Genomic DNA, 14,547 nt, shown 5'->3' with positions numbered 1-14,547 from the left:
ACCCACTTCATCGGATGCATGCAGTGGAAAATACAGTAGGAAGGTGGGTGGGTGTGTACACGTACACAGAGAGAGAGAGAGAACATGAAAGAATGGGTGTTGCCATATCCACTATAACGAGAGGGATCAGTTAAGGTGAGCTATTACCGGCAGGAGGGAAAAAAACCTTTTGCCGTGATAATCAGGATGGGCCATTTCCAGCAGTTGACAAGAAGGTGTGAGGACCAGTAGGGGGAAAAAAAATAAGCATGGGGAACTAGTTCTACTTTGTGTAATGACTCGCTACTGGTGAGTTAAGATGCTTTTTAAAAATCAGACACAAGGTTAGGTTGTAAATTTACTTTACCAAAAATCTAAACAGCATTTTACAGGGTAAATAATGGCCCTAGAACTTGCTTTACAAGTATCTGATGGTTCTTACAGTAAGCCTCCAGTCTTCTTTTAGTTGTATTTTAATGCTCTGTAGTTCTGGGTGAGAAACCAAGACTCCTCATAGGAAAACTCCTCAGATAAGCTGACAAGAACCAGCTGATAGTATAGAGGCACTTTCGTGTGGGATGGTCACAGGATTTTGTTGTACTAGGAGTTTTTCAGAGGGCACAGTGGATAGGAGGGACAGATTTTCCTGGTGCCCATCAGCCCATGAGTTGGGGTAAATGTAGCCCTGCGTCGTCATGCTGTTCAGAGTGGGAGTGTGGTGGTTTGAGGATTCAAGGGGAGTGATAGTGCTGGGAAAGGCAAACAGTTGCCTACCGACATGTCCCTGAAACATATTTAACTTTTCAGCTGTCAGGAGATTTGTGAACTCAGGCTTTTGTGAAGTGGCTGCACAGTGTATTATGTTCAGTTTGTGACATTTTATTCTATTTTTGTAAGAGTTACTGGCTAGTTTGTCTCTACTAAAGCATGTTAGGCCTAAGTAGAGTAACCTTTCTCTCAAGGTGTGTCTTTCAAGCGTCTTCTCTGGTGCTAGCAGCGTGGAGAGGCATCTCCCCTCTCCTCACCTGGGTTTGGGTCCTGCGTTCCTTTTTGGGATGCTTGGTGACTTCTCACTGTGCCTGAGACCAAGAGGTGCTGTCTCTTGGGAAAATGAATAATTCTACCCCTGCTTGCAAGGAGTATAAAACCCAGTACACAAGATACAGTAAAGTATATAAACAAAAACCCCAGCAAAGGAATGGCAAACCCCAAAATAACAGTATAACAAAGAGGATTTCGCTGAGAATAGGAAAATTAGATCTGGGGAAGGAAAGGGTTAGGATTAATTTAAAAAATGCTGACCAGAACCAACCATTTCCTGCCTCCCAACACACTCAACTCTTCCTAACCCCCAGCTCCTTCCATGGCACCTGCCCAGGTAGAATCTATGCTGGGAATGAATCCAGAGATAAATGCTGCAGTGCTGTGAACTTTGGCCAACTTAGGAGGGTGCCCTTTTATTGTATCTTCGTATTGTGGGGCAGGGTCCTCTGCTGGCTCCCTGATCTGGAGTCCTGTGGAGGTCTCCGTTGGCTCAGTCAGTGGTGTCAGGTTGTATCTCTGCCACTTTGGACACTGGTCTCTGTAGGGCTGGAGCTGCCTGACCTATGCACTGAATCCCACAGCAGATCAAAGGCTCCGTTTTGTGGAGGGGGGTTAATCAGAGACTCCCTAAGCAGCCCCAGTACATTGCCTGTCCAGATCACCCCATGCAGAAGCCTCCCTTTTGACCTCAGTAGGAGTTTCTAGTGCATTCTGTCTCCATGCCTGCAGTCAGGCATGCTGGGAAATGATGTCATAGGGCTCTGGTAGCCATTATTGTTAAATGTAGTCCATAGGGTAGGACCCTCTAGAGCAGTGTTTCTCAGCCTTTTTGATACCAGGGACTGGCTTGCTGCCTTCCTAAACTGTGTCAGGGAGATCTCGGGGACTGCCCGTATGCGGACCAGTCATTAAGAAACACTGAGAGGCTCAGTCCACTGCTCCAGGAACCGTGTGGGGGTTATGCTAGTAGCTGTAAGTGTACAAGCTAGCCCGTGTGGGCGAAGAAGGTGAAACAGCTGTTGTTCATTTTATCCCCTCTGCTGTCAGTTTCAGAGGAAAATAAATGGAACAGTAAGAATTGTTTTCTTTTGGGTCAGGGCCAGATTCTGGGAGGGACTCTGCCTTCTGAAGGGTGCTGAGCACCCTCAGTGCCCAGTGAAGTCAATAATACTTGACAGGTTTCAGGGTGGTAGCCGTGTTAGTCTGTATCAGCAAAAAGAACGAGGAGTCCTTGTGGCACCTTAGAGACTAACCAATTTATTAGGGCATAAGCTTTCGTGGGCTAAAACCCACTTCATCGGATGCATGCCCTAATAATCGAGCTTTACATGATGAGTATAAGAGTTAACAGAAGCAGCTGGCTTGTGAGTTGCTGAAAGTCATAGTTCTCACGCACAGAAATTTGCTCTGTCTCTGCAGAGATGAGCAGATTTTGAGTACTAGAGTAGAATCTGCATGTAGGTAGAACTGGTGGGACCTACAAATTATTTCAAATTATTATTGCAAATTATTTCTAGATGAGATTTTTAATCAACTGGCCCTCTACTCAGGAAAGTTTTTTTTTAAATGCTCTTGTATATGATCACATGTATCAAACCGTCCTACACTGAGAAAAATCAGTAGTACCAAAATGTTGTTACTGCCCATTAACATGTGGTGTCGTGACCAGATGTTAATGAGCAGGAACCTTAGAAAAGGGTCAGAAAAGGGCAACTAAAATGAGTAGGGGTTTGGAACGGGTCCCATATGAGGCGAGATTAAAGAGGCTAGGACTTTTCAGCTTGGAAAAGAGGAGACTAAGGGGAGATATGATAGAGGTCTATAAAATCATGAGTGGTGTGGAGAAAGTGAATAAGGAAAAGTTATTTACTTGTTCCCATAATATAAGAACTAGGGGTCACCAAATTAAATTAATGGGTAGCAGGTTTAAAACAAATAAAAGGAAGTTCTTCTTCACTCAGCACACAGTCAACCTGTGGAACTCATTGCCTGAGGAGGTTGTGAAAGCTAGGACTATAAGAGGGTTTAAAAGAGAACTTGATAAATTCATGGAGGTTAAGTCCATTAATGGCTATTAGCCAGGATGGGTAAGGAATGGTGTTCCTAGCCTCTGTTTGTCAGAGGGTGGAGATGGATGGCAGGAGAGAGATCACTAGAGCATTACTGTTAAGTTCACTCCCTCTGGGGCACCTGGCATTGGCCACTGTCGGTAGATTTATAGATATAAGGTCAGAAGGGACCATTATGATCACCTAGTCTGACCTCCTGCACAATGCAGGCCACAGAATCTCACCCACCCACTCAGGATACTGTGCTGGATGGACCTTTGGTCTGACCCAGTATGGCCATTCTTATGTTCTTATGTGTTCCTGGGAGTGACTGCTCACTAAACAGTGGGTATTTTAACTGATAACTTTCTGCAACACATTTATTTGGCTTCATAAATCAATTAAGCTTTATTTGTCACTGCACTTGCCTTCAGTTCATGGCAGATATAGCTACTTAGCAGTAACTAGTAGAGATTTAGTAAAAGATATACATTCAGCATTTATAACTAAACTTAGGGTGAAAGATGGGCAATTTGTCTCTTCACCTGGCAGCCACGGTTGTATATTCTGTAAACGTGAGAACTTTGATAAACTGCTAATAACTTTGAGAATGCTGCAAATCATGCTCAGTGTTTAGAAGAAGTGCTGGTTTCTTCAATCGCAAAATACATGTATGGACAAGCATACACCTAGAGAGGTTAGCATGCTCTGAGGCATTCAGGTGGGAGTATGTGTAACTTCCATATTTTCCCTTGAAAATTCCAGTCTCTGACGCTATCTGAGGAGCCTAGCACAAGTGTAAATACGTACATTAGTGTAGGGTAGGTACATTTATCATGAAGTAACATAGGGATAGATATGTATAAATTATTTATCTGTAGCTTACTTACAAATTAACTGTAGACAGACCAATAAATCACTAATGAGCACTTCTGTCAATCTGCTAAATACAACCACACGACTGACCTGTATGTGTCATTTATGGAGAATATTAGTTTCTCTTCGTTACAGCTCTCTCAACACACTGAGTTCAGGTCAGAGAGAGAGCTGGCTGAAGGGGAAAGAATCCAGCCCCAAAGACTTTCCCTTTGTCTAGAAAGGGAAAGAGTTCCTGAGCTACAGGAAGCAGTAGATCCCTGCAATGGTTTCTCCCATTTTAGCCAGCGTCCAGAATCTGTTAAAAGATCATTTACAAGCTATATGTGTGTTAAACTAGAGCCTTGTCTCTTGGTATCTCCTAGGTTCATGCACTCCAAGTATCTGCCTGGGTTAGGGCAGTTGGTGTTTTTATCCACTATGGTCACTTGTCCTTGTGCCCTATTTAAGCTCATTATATTAAGGTAGCACCTTTAAAAACGCTCTGTAAGGAACTTGCTAAAAGCGCTGGGACAATCTGAGTTTGTGCTGTTGGAACAGAGTTACACAGTGTGTGATTTGTGTAACTTCAGGTAATGAAGGAAGCTGCTCCAGAACTGAATGTGAGCAGTTCAGAAGCTGAAGAGGAAAGGGAAGAAGCCAAACCAGAAGGGGAACAGGATCCAGATTTTAACCAGGTAAAGATCTAAAACGCTGCAAGGTTTGCAATTTTGAGTTTCCCTCTAGATAGCAAAGTGTCCAACTCTGACAATACAGGAATCTTCTTATATTTACTGTTAGCAGTTGAAACCAGAAATATATAAGCTGCTTTATTTTAAGCTTATTGTTGTAATACCTTCTTAAAATTAAAATCATGGCAATTAAGTCTATTAATGGCTATTAGCCAGGATGGGTAAGGAATGGTGTCCCTAGTCTCTGTTTGTCAGAGGGTGGAGGTGGATGGCAGGAGAGAGATCACTAGATCATTACCTGTTAGGTTCACTCCCTCTGGGGCGCCTGGCATTGGCCACTGTCAGTAGACAGGATACTGAGCTGGATGGACCTTTGGTCTGATCCAGTGTGGCCATTCTTATGTTCTTAAAATTTCCTTACCCTTTTGTTCCATTTGACAAATCAATTGTTCTTTGCTCCTATGTGTCTAATATGGTTGTGGAGCTAATATTGTTTTGATTAGTTTCCTTGTTAGTACATCTTACGGGGTATTGTGAAAATGTATTAAATGTAAAGCACATTTTAAAGTTCTGATAGAAGGTGTTCTCCAAGTTCAAGGTTTTATTAAATTACTGAACATGTAGTTTTTGTGAACCCCACAAAAATGGTGGATATTAAGTCATCTTTAAAAGTAGTATAGCCATGTTGGTCCCAGTATATGAGGCACTAGGTAAGTGAAGAAGAGTTCTGTGTAATTTGAAAGTTTGTACCTTTCACCAGCCGAAGTTGATCCAATAAATGATATTACCTTACTTAACTTACCTTCTTTAAAAGAAACTTGGAACCTAGAGGACTTTCATAGGTTTGGAACCTATGAAAATTTGGGCTTAGAATTCTTAAACATTCCTAGTCCTAGTACATCTGTCCTAACACTGATGCATGCTCTTCCTGGTACCCATAGAAATACTGAGATATTTCCTTCAAGTGGTGGTAATGCATACTGTTGTCTTACCCCCTGATTTTGGCAGTGTCTTCCTCCCTGTACTTTTTTTAGAGAGAAGTGGTTACTACAATATTAAATATTTAACACATGTTGAAGAGTGGTTCTGTACTCCATGCTGTCCTCAAGTTAAACATGGAAATGTGGCTGTCTTTGAGCAAGTCCTTCAGTACTTGCAACCTCTCTGATGCCTGTGTGCATCAGTTGATTATCACAGATGTACTTTAATGTTTTGTGGCTTCGCTTGTTTAAATAGCTTATTTACAAGGCCACCTGGGCAAGAGGCAGGTTGAAGAATTTGCATTATCAGTGAATTCAGTAAGCAAACTTCTTATTTCTGACCCTTGTTCCTAGACTAATGGTGGTGCGAAACGACAGAAGATATCCCATCAGAACTACGTTGTTTATCAAAAGCAAGGCATCAGACGGAGTACACGGCACAGAAAAGTCAGAGGGGAAAAGGCTCTACTTGTTTCCGCCAACCAGACATTGAAAGAGCTGAAAATACAGGTGAGGAACTTCCTTTGTTCCTAAAAGCAGTGTTCTCCTCTGCTGTCGTGTGTGAGCGCACAATGGTGACAAGGAAGTAAATCTAGATGTCTTGTACTCCTAGCTGTTGCCATTGTTTTAGATTTTCCTGTGTAAGAACATATAAAATACTCCAAGATCTGTCATGGTAACTCGCAGCCAAATCTTGTTCCCCGCTTCATGGCTGAGGAAGGCTCTAAGTACCACATTTCTGCACCAGATGGCGGCAGTGCCCAAGGGGGCTCTTGCAAAGCACTGCTCCGTGGTTCTCTGTGATGACACAGAAGGGGTGGGGCAGCAGCACCCACAATGATATGCTAATCCGTGGCTCTGTTTGTATGGTGTCCTAAGATGCATGGTTTTTGACAGTATTATTGGTGTGTGTGTGACTTACATATTTTGCTTTTGCACAAAATCAGTGTGTGTTGTTGTGTTGGCACAGATCATGCACGCATTTTCAGTTGCTCCGTTTGACCAGAATTTGTCGATCGATGGGAAGATACTAAATGATGATACTGCAACACTTGGCGCCCTTGGAGTCATTCCAGAGTCAGTCGTTTTATTAAAGGTAACAACGTGAGAATTGTGGTGGTCTGCTGAAAGGAATGCTGACTGGCAGCAGAAATGATACAAACTTAGAATTACACTAACACTATATTGAGATTACACCGTTAAGTATTTGAGTCAGAACTCTCCTCCTAGGATGCATGCATTGTCTTTAATTGTCTGAGATACGGTATCTGAGAAGTTAACGTTTTTTCTACAACTGAAGGTATACGTGTGTAGTGAATGTGAAAGGTTCTGTAGCGCATAAGCACAAGGCCAGCAGAATTAAGGTTGTGCACTCAACTTTCACACTTAGATTTTTGAGCACTGAACTGTATAATCGAAGTATAATTTTTCATACTTAATTTCCTGTCCTCCTTTTTGAGGGAAGAAAAATCTTAAACTCTATAAAGAGCTGTTGATGGTGAAGGCTAACTAATGCCTTAACTAGTGTCATTAGTAACCTGTGCACTTGTAAATTTAACATGTGCCAGTTGGGCAAGGACAGTAGGTGCTTCCATATCTATGCATGTACATGCCTTCGTAAGCATGCAGCACAACAAAATACAATGGCCCCAGTTGGCATATGCTTAGTTGACTTCAGTGGGACTAAAGCACAGGCTTAAACAGCCCTTCCTCAACAGAGATACATTACTGAACTGGAGATCCTAAAGCCTCAAAAGTGCTTCCAGGCCTCTTTTTATTGTCCCCCAAACCGCCCTGGGAAAACTTCTTTCTTTGGCAGCATATATTTTCTTCTCCAGTCTGTTTAAATGCACATCTGCCAGAGTCTCTTGCTTAGCTAATAAGACTGGTAAACTTCTAGTATTCATGTTGTTTTATAGTTCTGTTGGGTTTGTTTTACAGGCTGATGAACCAATTGCAGATTATGCAGCAATGGATGATGTTATGCAAGGTAAAGAGGATTTCATAATTACAATCTAGAAACATTCTTATTTGTGAAAACACATTATTACCACTGTACTTTTTCCTGGTTGGTTGCTTTGACAAAAATTATTTATGGTCATGTAGTACTGCATTTGGGACAGAACATGTTAAGCATAAGACAGGCTAATTTGTGGAGCTGAAGTCAGGAGGAGAAAGGTAGGAGAAATTAGCAGAAGATAGAAGCATTCAAGATTTCCCTGTAGCCAGCACCTGAAAGTTGTTGAAGCTTGCAATTTGCTATAATTCAAACACTTGATTCTTCTCTTGGAAGTCACGCTGTAATTAGAGGTTTCTGATGTGGTATCTTTCCTTTTCAGTTTGTATGCCTGAAGAAGGATTTAAAGGTAAGACACTTATTTCTTCATTTATTTGAACCTACCTTAATTTCATCTTGAATGCATGTAATCTTCTTTGTTGCTTTCTCACTTACAGGGACTGGTCTTCTTGGACACTAATGTTTTTTTTTTTTTTATAACCGCTGGCAGCAGAGAAATGACCAGAAAGGAAGAGGATTTTGACATGGTAGGGCATTAAAACAAAGGTGGATATAGGACTAAACAGTTGCTTGACTCTTCCAGAAGGCAGAAACCCATTCTGAAATGACTGCCCCAAATGCCTTATGTCAAAGCAGATTGCACTGAAGGGACATCCTGACTTCAAGAGAGCATTTCAAATTTTATATTTAATAAAACAAAAGTAAAAGTATAGTAGCAGGAACAATACATCATGTTTACAGACAGAAGTTTCTAGCTGAGGAAGGGAGAGGCTCTGCTGTTTCCTTGCTCTGATTTCCTACCACAGTCGCCTGTCCATAAAGAAATAGTATTACAGTAGATCAAAAACATCTTGATCTGCCCTAAAGTAACTCTTTAGAGATCACCCTGCTAACAGACACCCTGTCTTTGATCCACTCTTACTCTCTCAGTGCAGCATGGAAGTAAAGAATGTGTTAATTGTGAAGAATGACTAGCTTTTTCAGACTTCAGATATGTACCCCAAAATGTAAACTGTGGCTTGCCTGTGAAAGCCTCCATCAGTGGCTCTTCAATACCGAGATGAGGGGGATAAGGAACTGCCTTCTTGGCTGTGTCTTGAGGCTCTAGCACACACCCGTCCTTTTGCAGTTTCAGTTTCAAACTTGAAGATGATCCTAACTTTAATAATCACATGGTCTTTCTCTGTGAAACGTGTTTTTAGAATTGTTGGCTATTTTAACAACTTTTGATAACATCTTCTCCAGTATGCTACTGCCAAGAGCCAGAAATCCATTTCCGCTCTACTGATCAATTCAGGAACGTTGAATTAATCTTCACTAGAACATCAGAATCAGAGATACTGAAGGGGATGAGGTGTCATACTTGGGGCACGTTTTTCATGTGAAGAGATTTTCCTTTTGTTCTCATTGTTTTCAGGAATGCACTAATTTTTTTTTTTTTTTTTAACCATCTGTAATTCCCAGAAAGGATCTCTTCCTGACCCTATTAAATATTAGCTGGAAATAGTTTACCACTAAAATATTTAAAAGGACACTGTCAAGGTATCCTTAATAATAAAGTTAAATATTTCCTGGTAGCTTCATGCTCAACTGTGCTCCCTTAGCAAAATAGCCTCTTGCTCAGTTTGGGCTTCGGCAGTGTTTTATTATTGTTTTTAAATTGGCTGTTTAGAGCAAAACTAGTGTATTTAACACTCCCATGAGCTTTGCAGGCAGATTTAAGGGGTCAGTTGTGGAGCGTGGAGGGTATATAAAAACATGGGCCCTTGATAGTCTTCTTTTTTAAATTTACCTTTTATCAGAATAGTTATAGCTCCCCTTCATAAAATGATTAACCTTTGTTCTTTTTCTCTATACTGTTTTAATCCATCTTTCCCCCCCTCCCTTCCTCCAAAACCATTTTGGGAAGGCGGTAGGGAATTCAGGCAGCAGGTCTGGACCAGTGAGAGTGGCAAAACAATTGATATAAAGTATTCTATTTGGAGCAGTTGTAAAGCCATAAATAATGGCTTGGAAATGATTCAGAAAAGGGGATTTAAAACTGAGATTATTTCTAATGTATCTTGGCTTTGTACTTCAAGATACGGGATTTGGATCCAATAAAAGGGCTGGATCTTAGAGAGGTGAAACAGTGCAGCTGAGCAATTTATTCTTTCCCAAGGTAAAGACTTCAGTAAAAGTTCAATATGCTATTGTTAGTGCTTGATTAAGCAACTCTACTTCCCTTGAAAACAGGCTTGTTTGCCTGAAAGAGATTTTATTCTTCTTTTTAGACTGAAGCACTCACTCATGTACATAGCCCCTGGAAATTTGATATTTTTTTCAATTTGCTGGTTTTGGGGTGGGAGGCGGGGGGTTGTTTTTTATTTTTGTTTTTTTGTTACTAGAGTCTCTTCCTTGAGATTACAATGTTCCAAAACTAAGTCTCTTAAACTTCACAGGGAAGAACTGTAAACCATGATGTATAAGTAGACACAATTACAGATGTGATGTATAGATGTACCTAATGGCCTTGGTATTGCTATATCTTACAGCTTTGCAAGGGAAACAGGTACAAGATGTGATCAAAGGCACATTAACTGTTTTGTCTGTATTTGCAAACATATTGGACTAAAATTGTCATTTGAGCTGTGGAAGCCTTATTAAAGTACATACACATGGTCTATCTTCTCATATTTTAATGTATTGCATAAAGCATTTTTTACATTGATCGGTTCAGGTATCTTCTGTAAAATTTGTCGTCTTTTTCTAGTATTTCTGAGAATTCCACAGTTTGAAACTTTTTTCCATGAGTTGAATGTGCCATAAAGTCGTTGGGTAGTTGACTGTTTGATGGCAGGAACAATAGATTACTAAAATAAAGCCAGGAGGAAAGTTGAGTAAAAAAACCAAATTTCACGGTCTCAGGATATTTAAACTGTAGCAGAACAATAGTACAGATTCCTCTAGTAAGAAACACTATATGTGTAAACACTTAAGCGCAGTCCCAGTTGATTTTCTCATGGTTGTCTATTCACTGTTCCCAAATTAATATCAGAGACAGCAGCTTAAATTGAATAATCTTGTTCAGATACTTAGGCATATGGATCTCATCTACTGTTAGTTGTATTGCAGAGGCGTAGTTAAGGAGTCACAGTCTAAAACGGTTACAGAAACATTCCTGTAGTACTAAATACTTCATAGTTGTGAAAGAATCCATGCTGAGTGAATCCAGAAGGCGAGTCAGCTCCAGCTTAGGTTTATGATTAAATATGGGCCTTCACATACACAAATCAAACTCCATGTCCAGAAACTACTATACCAGAATGACTGGCTTTTCATGTAGTGACGTTTGAGAAACCATAAAAACATCAGTAAAACCAGTCTTTCCTCACTCTAGGTCTTGTGACTATCGTGTACCAAGTTAATGGCTCAAGAAGACTTCTTTGTGTAGTGTAAACTTTGGCAGCTTTTCTTCTGCAGAAGTGAAAATAACTGATAAAGCAATTGTCCTTCATGACAGAGGTGTTTCTGTATCAAAAGAAGATACACTTAATGCATGCCAGAACAAACCCCCCTTCAGCTGTAGTTTAGACAGCATTTCACCTTCTGCGGTGCTCTGTTGTGTACTAAGAAAAATGGCCATAGAGATGGAATGATCTGTTGTGTCTGTTGTGCTTCTTGTAACTATGTCTTGGGGTGTCTCCCCTCTGCGAGGCAGGTCAGTATTTCTCCTCCTCTTACCCCACTGCAGTGCTTCACAGGGTATCCCTGTGTGCTGCTAAGACTCCAGTGGATCGCTACTCATTACGGGTGTGCAGAGTAAAGAAGCTGAGCCCTCATCAGAGGTGCAATATTAGCAGCGGTTCTGTGGCCTGCTGTTGAGTGGGATCTCCTGCCAGGCCCACAACATGCTTTGCTGCTATTTTAGTGTTAGGGGCTGATGGTTGAGAAGGCATTGAGACGTTTGTGGAAAATGCACATAAAAGAGCTGGGGCTGTGTGCAAGCATGTGGGGTTACTTTTGTGTGTCAGCAAAGTGTTTTAAAACAACCTGCTGCCTGCAGTACAAAATAATGGCAACAAAAACATCAACATGAAATGTCAGTGCTCCGCTTCAAATCCCATCCGTGGTATCCTGGTGCTACTGGTAATGGGGGCAGGAAAACTCCTCCTACCTCTGCTCAGTGTGATATGGCCCATTCTTACTGTGTGATCTCTGGGCTTCTGCTGCTGTACCAGTGCATTTGTGCCTGCATATGGGCTGATTCCAGTCCTGAGCTCTGACCTCCCACCAACTGCCTTTATAGATGCAGCTTTGGATTTCTCTCTCCATCCTCACAATCCCTTTGAGCTTGATCTGTCAACTTCCCAATTCTAATATATAAACAACAACAGATCTACCATTGATAATCCCATATAGTAAGCGCATTTGTGCTTTCCATATGTCAGGTAGGAAAGAGTTGCTATATCTGAGTGGGAAGTGGCAGAAGGAGGGTTTAAAATATTTTAATTTAATGAATGTGTGATGGCTTTTGAAGTGAATGTGGGATCAACTGCCCTGTTGCACTTCCCATCCCAGTCCTAAGTTACCACTTCTGAAAAGCCATTGCTGTTTACACTTCCCCTTTGTGGGTCATGCTTCCCCAACTTCCTTTTTTTCATTCAAATACTTACCAATCCCCTCCACCACTCCCTCACCTGAGCCTGGACTCCTGCTATAAATGGATTTGTGTATGTGCACGTTTAACTAGCCCCTTGCTTGGGCCCTGTGGAAAGGCAGCCAGGAACAGCTGAGCGGATACTTAGGCCGGGTCCCTCTTCCCCACCCTCGCAGAAGCACCCACATGATATAAAGCAGTGGGATGCTAATGAGACTTGCAAACTTAGATACCTCCATTCTCTCTCTCATCCCAGCTAGCTCCCTTTAGTTCGATCACTTTCTAAAGAAAGCTCTGAGACAGTCTGTACCCATATGTTCCCTTTTACAAGATTACAATAAATTTTGTACAACGTATGCTTTGTGAGGTATCATTTAAAAACTCATAATTCAAAGTTTTTAAACTAAGGGCTGGGGGAAAGCTGACAGGTGCAGAGGAGCACGTGGTTTGGACAGAGGCATCCCCTAGGGGAAGATCTATTAATGGAGATTCTCTATGTCCTAGTAAAGAGGAGATGATGGAAGGTGATAAATATGGGTAGGCTCTGATAAGAAACAGTCAAATGAAAGAGGCCCATTCAATTACATCAGGTAATGGCAGACAGCTGAAAAGTTTGTATGTGCTTATATACAAATGCTAGAAGTCTTAATAAGATGGGTGAACTAGAGTGCCTCATATTAAATGAGGATATTGATATAATAGGCATCACAGAAACTTGGTGGAATGAGGATAATCAATGGGACAAAAGGGATAGAGAATAAGATGGAGAATATCTTATTGCCCTTGTATAAATTCATGGTACGCCCACATCTTGAATGCTGCGTACAGGTGTGGTGGTCTCATCTCAAAAAAGATACACTGGCATTAGAAAAGGTTCAGAGAAGGGTAACGAATGAGTAGGGGTTTGAAACGGGTCCCATATGCGGAGAGATTAAAGAGGCTAGGACTTTTCAGCTTGGAAAAGAGGAGACTAAGGGGGGATATGATAGAAGTCTATAAAATCATGAGTGGTGTGGATAAAGTGAATAAGGAAAAGTTATATACTTGTTCCCATAATATAAGAACTAGGGGCCACCAAATGAAATTAATGGGTAGCAGGTTTAAAACAAATAAAAGGAAGTTTTTCTTCACACAGCACACAGTCAACCTGTGGAACTCCTTGCCTGAGGAGGTTGTGAAGACTAAGACTATAACCGGGTTTAAAAGAACTGGATAAATTCATGGAGGTTAAGTCCATTAATGGCTATTAGCCAGGATGGGTAAGGAATGGTGTCCCTAGCCTCTGTTTGTCAGAGGGTGGAGATGGATGGCAGGAGAGAGATCACTAGATCATTACCTGTTAGGTTCACTCCCCCTGGGGCACCTGGCATTGGCCATTGTCGTCAGACAGGATGCTGGGCTGGATGGACCCTTGGTCTGACCCAGTATGGCCATTCTTATGATCACAGTAATAGGGTACAAAATATATCAGAGGACAGAACAGGTCGTGCTTGTGGGGGAGTGGTACTATATGCAAAAGAAAGCATAGAATCAAATAAAGTAAAAATCTTAGATGAATCAAACTCTACCATAGAATCTCTATGGATAGTAATTCCATGCTCTAATAATAAACATATGGCAGTAAGGATATACTACTGACCATCTGACCAGGATGGTGATAGTGACTGTGAAATGCTATGGGACATTAGAGTGGCTATAAAAATAAGAAAATCAACAATAATGGGGGATTTCAACTATCCCCGTATTGACTGGATACATGTCACCTCAGGACGGGAGGCAGAGATAAAGTTTCTTGACACCTTAACTGACTGCTGTGACATTCTATACCTTGGAGTGTCCTGTAACCCCCGTATTCTTCATTTATATATAATTGTGATATTGCATATAAAGCAGGCTATGTGAGGTTCCGGGGAAAGGTTATGATCTGCTGAAAGTCACGGTTCTATCTAAATATGTATATTATTAATGCATATGAAGTTGTGAGAATTGTGTTGTATCATTGTCACTAAAATATGCTATGGGTTTGGGAAGTGCCCAGATACTGGCTCTACAGAGACAATGCCAAGGAAAGTAACCAACGCCCGAGCAGGTTTCAAACAACCATTAACAGCCATTGTCCAGCAAGGGAGCTACAATTCAGTGACTCACTGGCATAAAGCCACACGAGGGGAATTGCTCAACGTTGCCTGGTGACAGCAAATGCCCACCAGACATGCCTGGATTTGTGTTCTCTAGCACATGGGACCAGGATATAAAATAGAACACAGGGCCCCCATGCTTGGCCTTTCTCCTG

At 41.4% G+C, this 14,547-nt stretch overlaps 1 protein-coding gene across 5 annotated transcripts in view; it reads left to right on the top strand.

Moving 5' to 3' along the window:
- Positions 1–10,278, top strand: part of USP48 (ubiquitin specific peptidase 48) — a 59,566-nt gene extending 49,288 nt beyond the window's left edge. For all 5 annotated transcript variants that reach the window (XM_073316672.2, XM_073316671.2, XM_073316673.2 and 2 more), the window contains 6 exons: positions 4,520–4,624; positions 5,953–6,108; positions 6,569–6,694; positions 7,540–7,588; positions 7,938–7,964; positions 8,053–10,278. In XM_073316672.2, the coding sequence (XP_073172773.1) occupies positions 4,520–4,624; positions 5,953–6,108; positions 6,569–6,694; positions 7,540–7,588; positions 7,938–7,964; positions 8,053–8,075 (486 nt within the window). In that variant the 3' untranslated portion in view covers positions 8,076–10,278. The remainder of the gene's footprint in view (positions 1–4,519; positions 4,625–5,952; positions 6,109–6,568; positions 6,695–7,539; positions 7,589–7,937; positions 7,965–8,052) is intronic.
- The last annotated feature ends 4,269 nt before the right edge of the window (positions 10,279–14,547 follow it).

The sequence above is a fragment of the Lepidochelys kempii genome, chromosome 18 (genome assembly GCF_965140285.1).
Source record: "Lepidochelys kempii isolate rLepKem1 chromosome 18, rLepKem1.hap1, whole genome shotgun sequence".
Taxonomy (NCBI): Eukaryota; Metazoa; Chordata; order Testudines; family Cheloniidae; genus Lepidochelys; species Lepidochelys kempii.
This window is presented reverse-complemented; position numbering and strand designations above follow the sequence as displayed.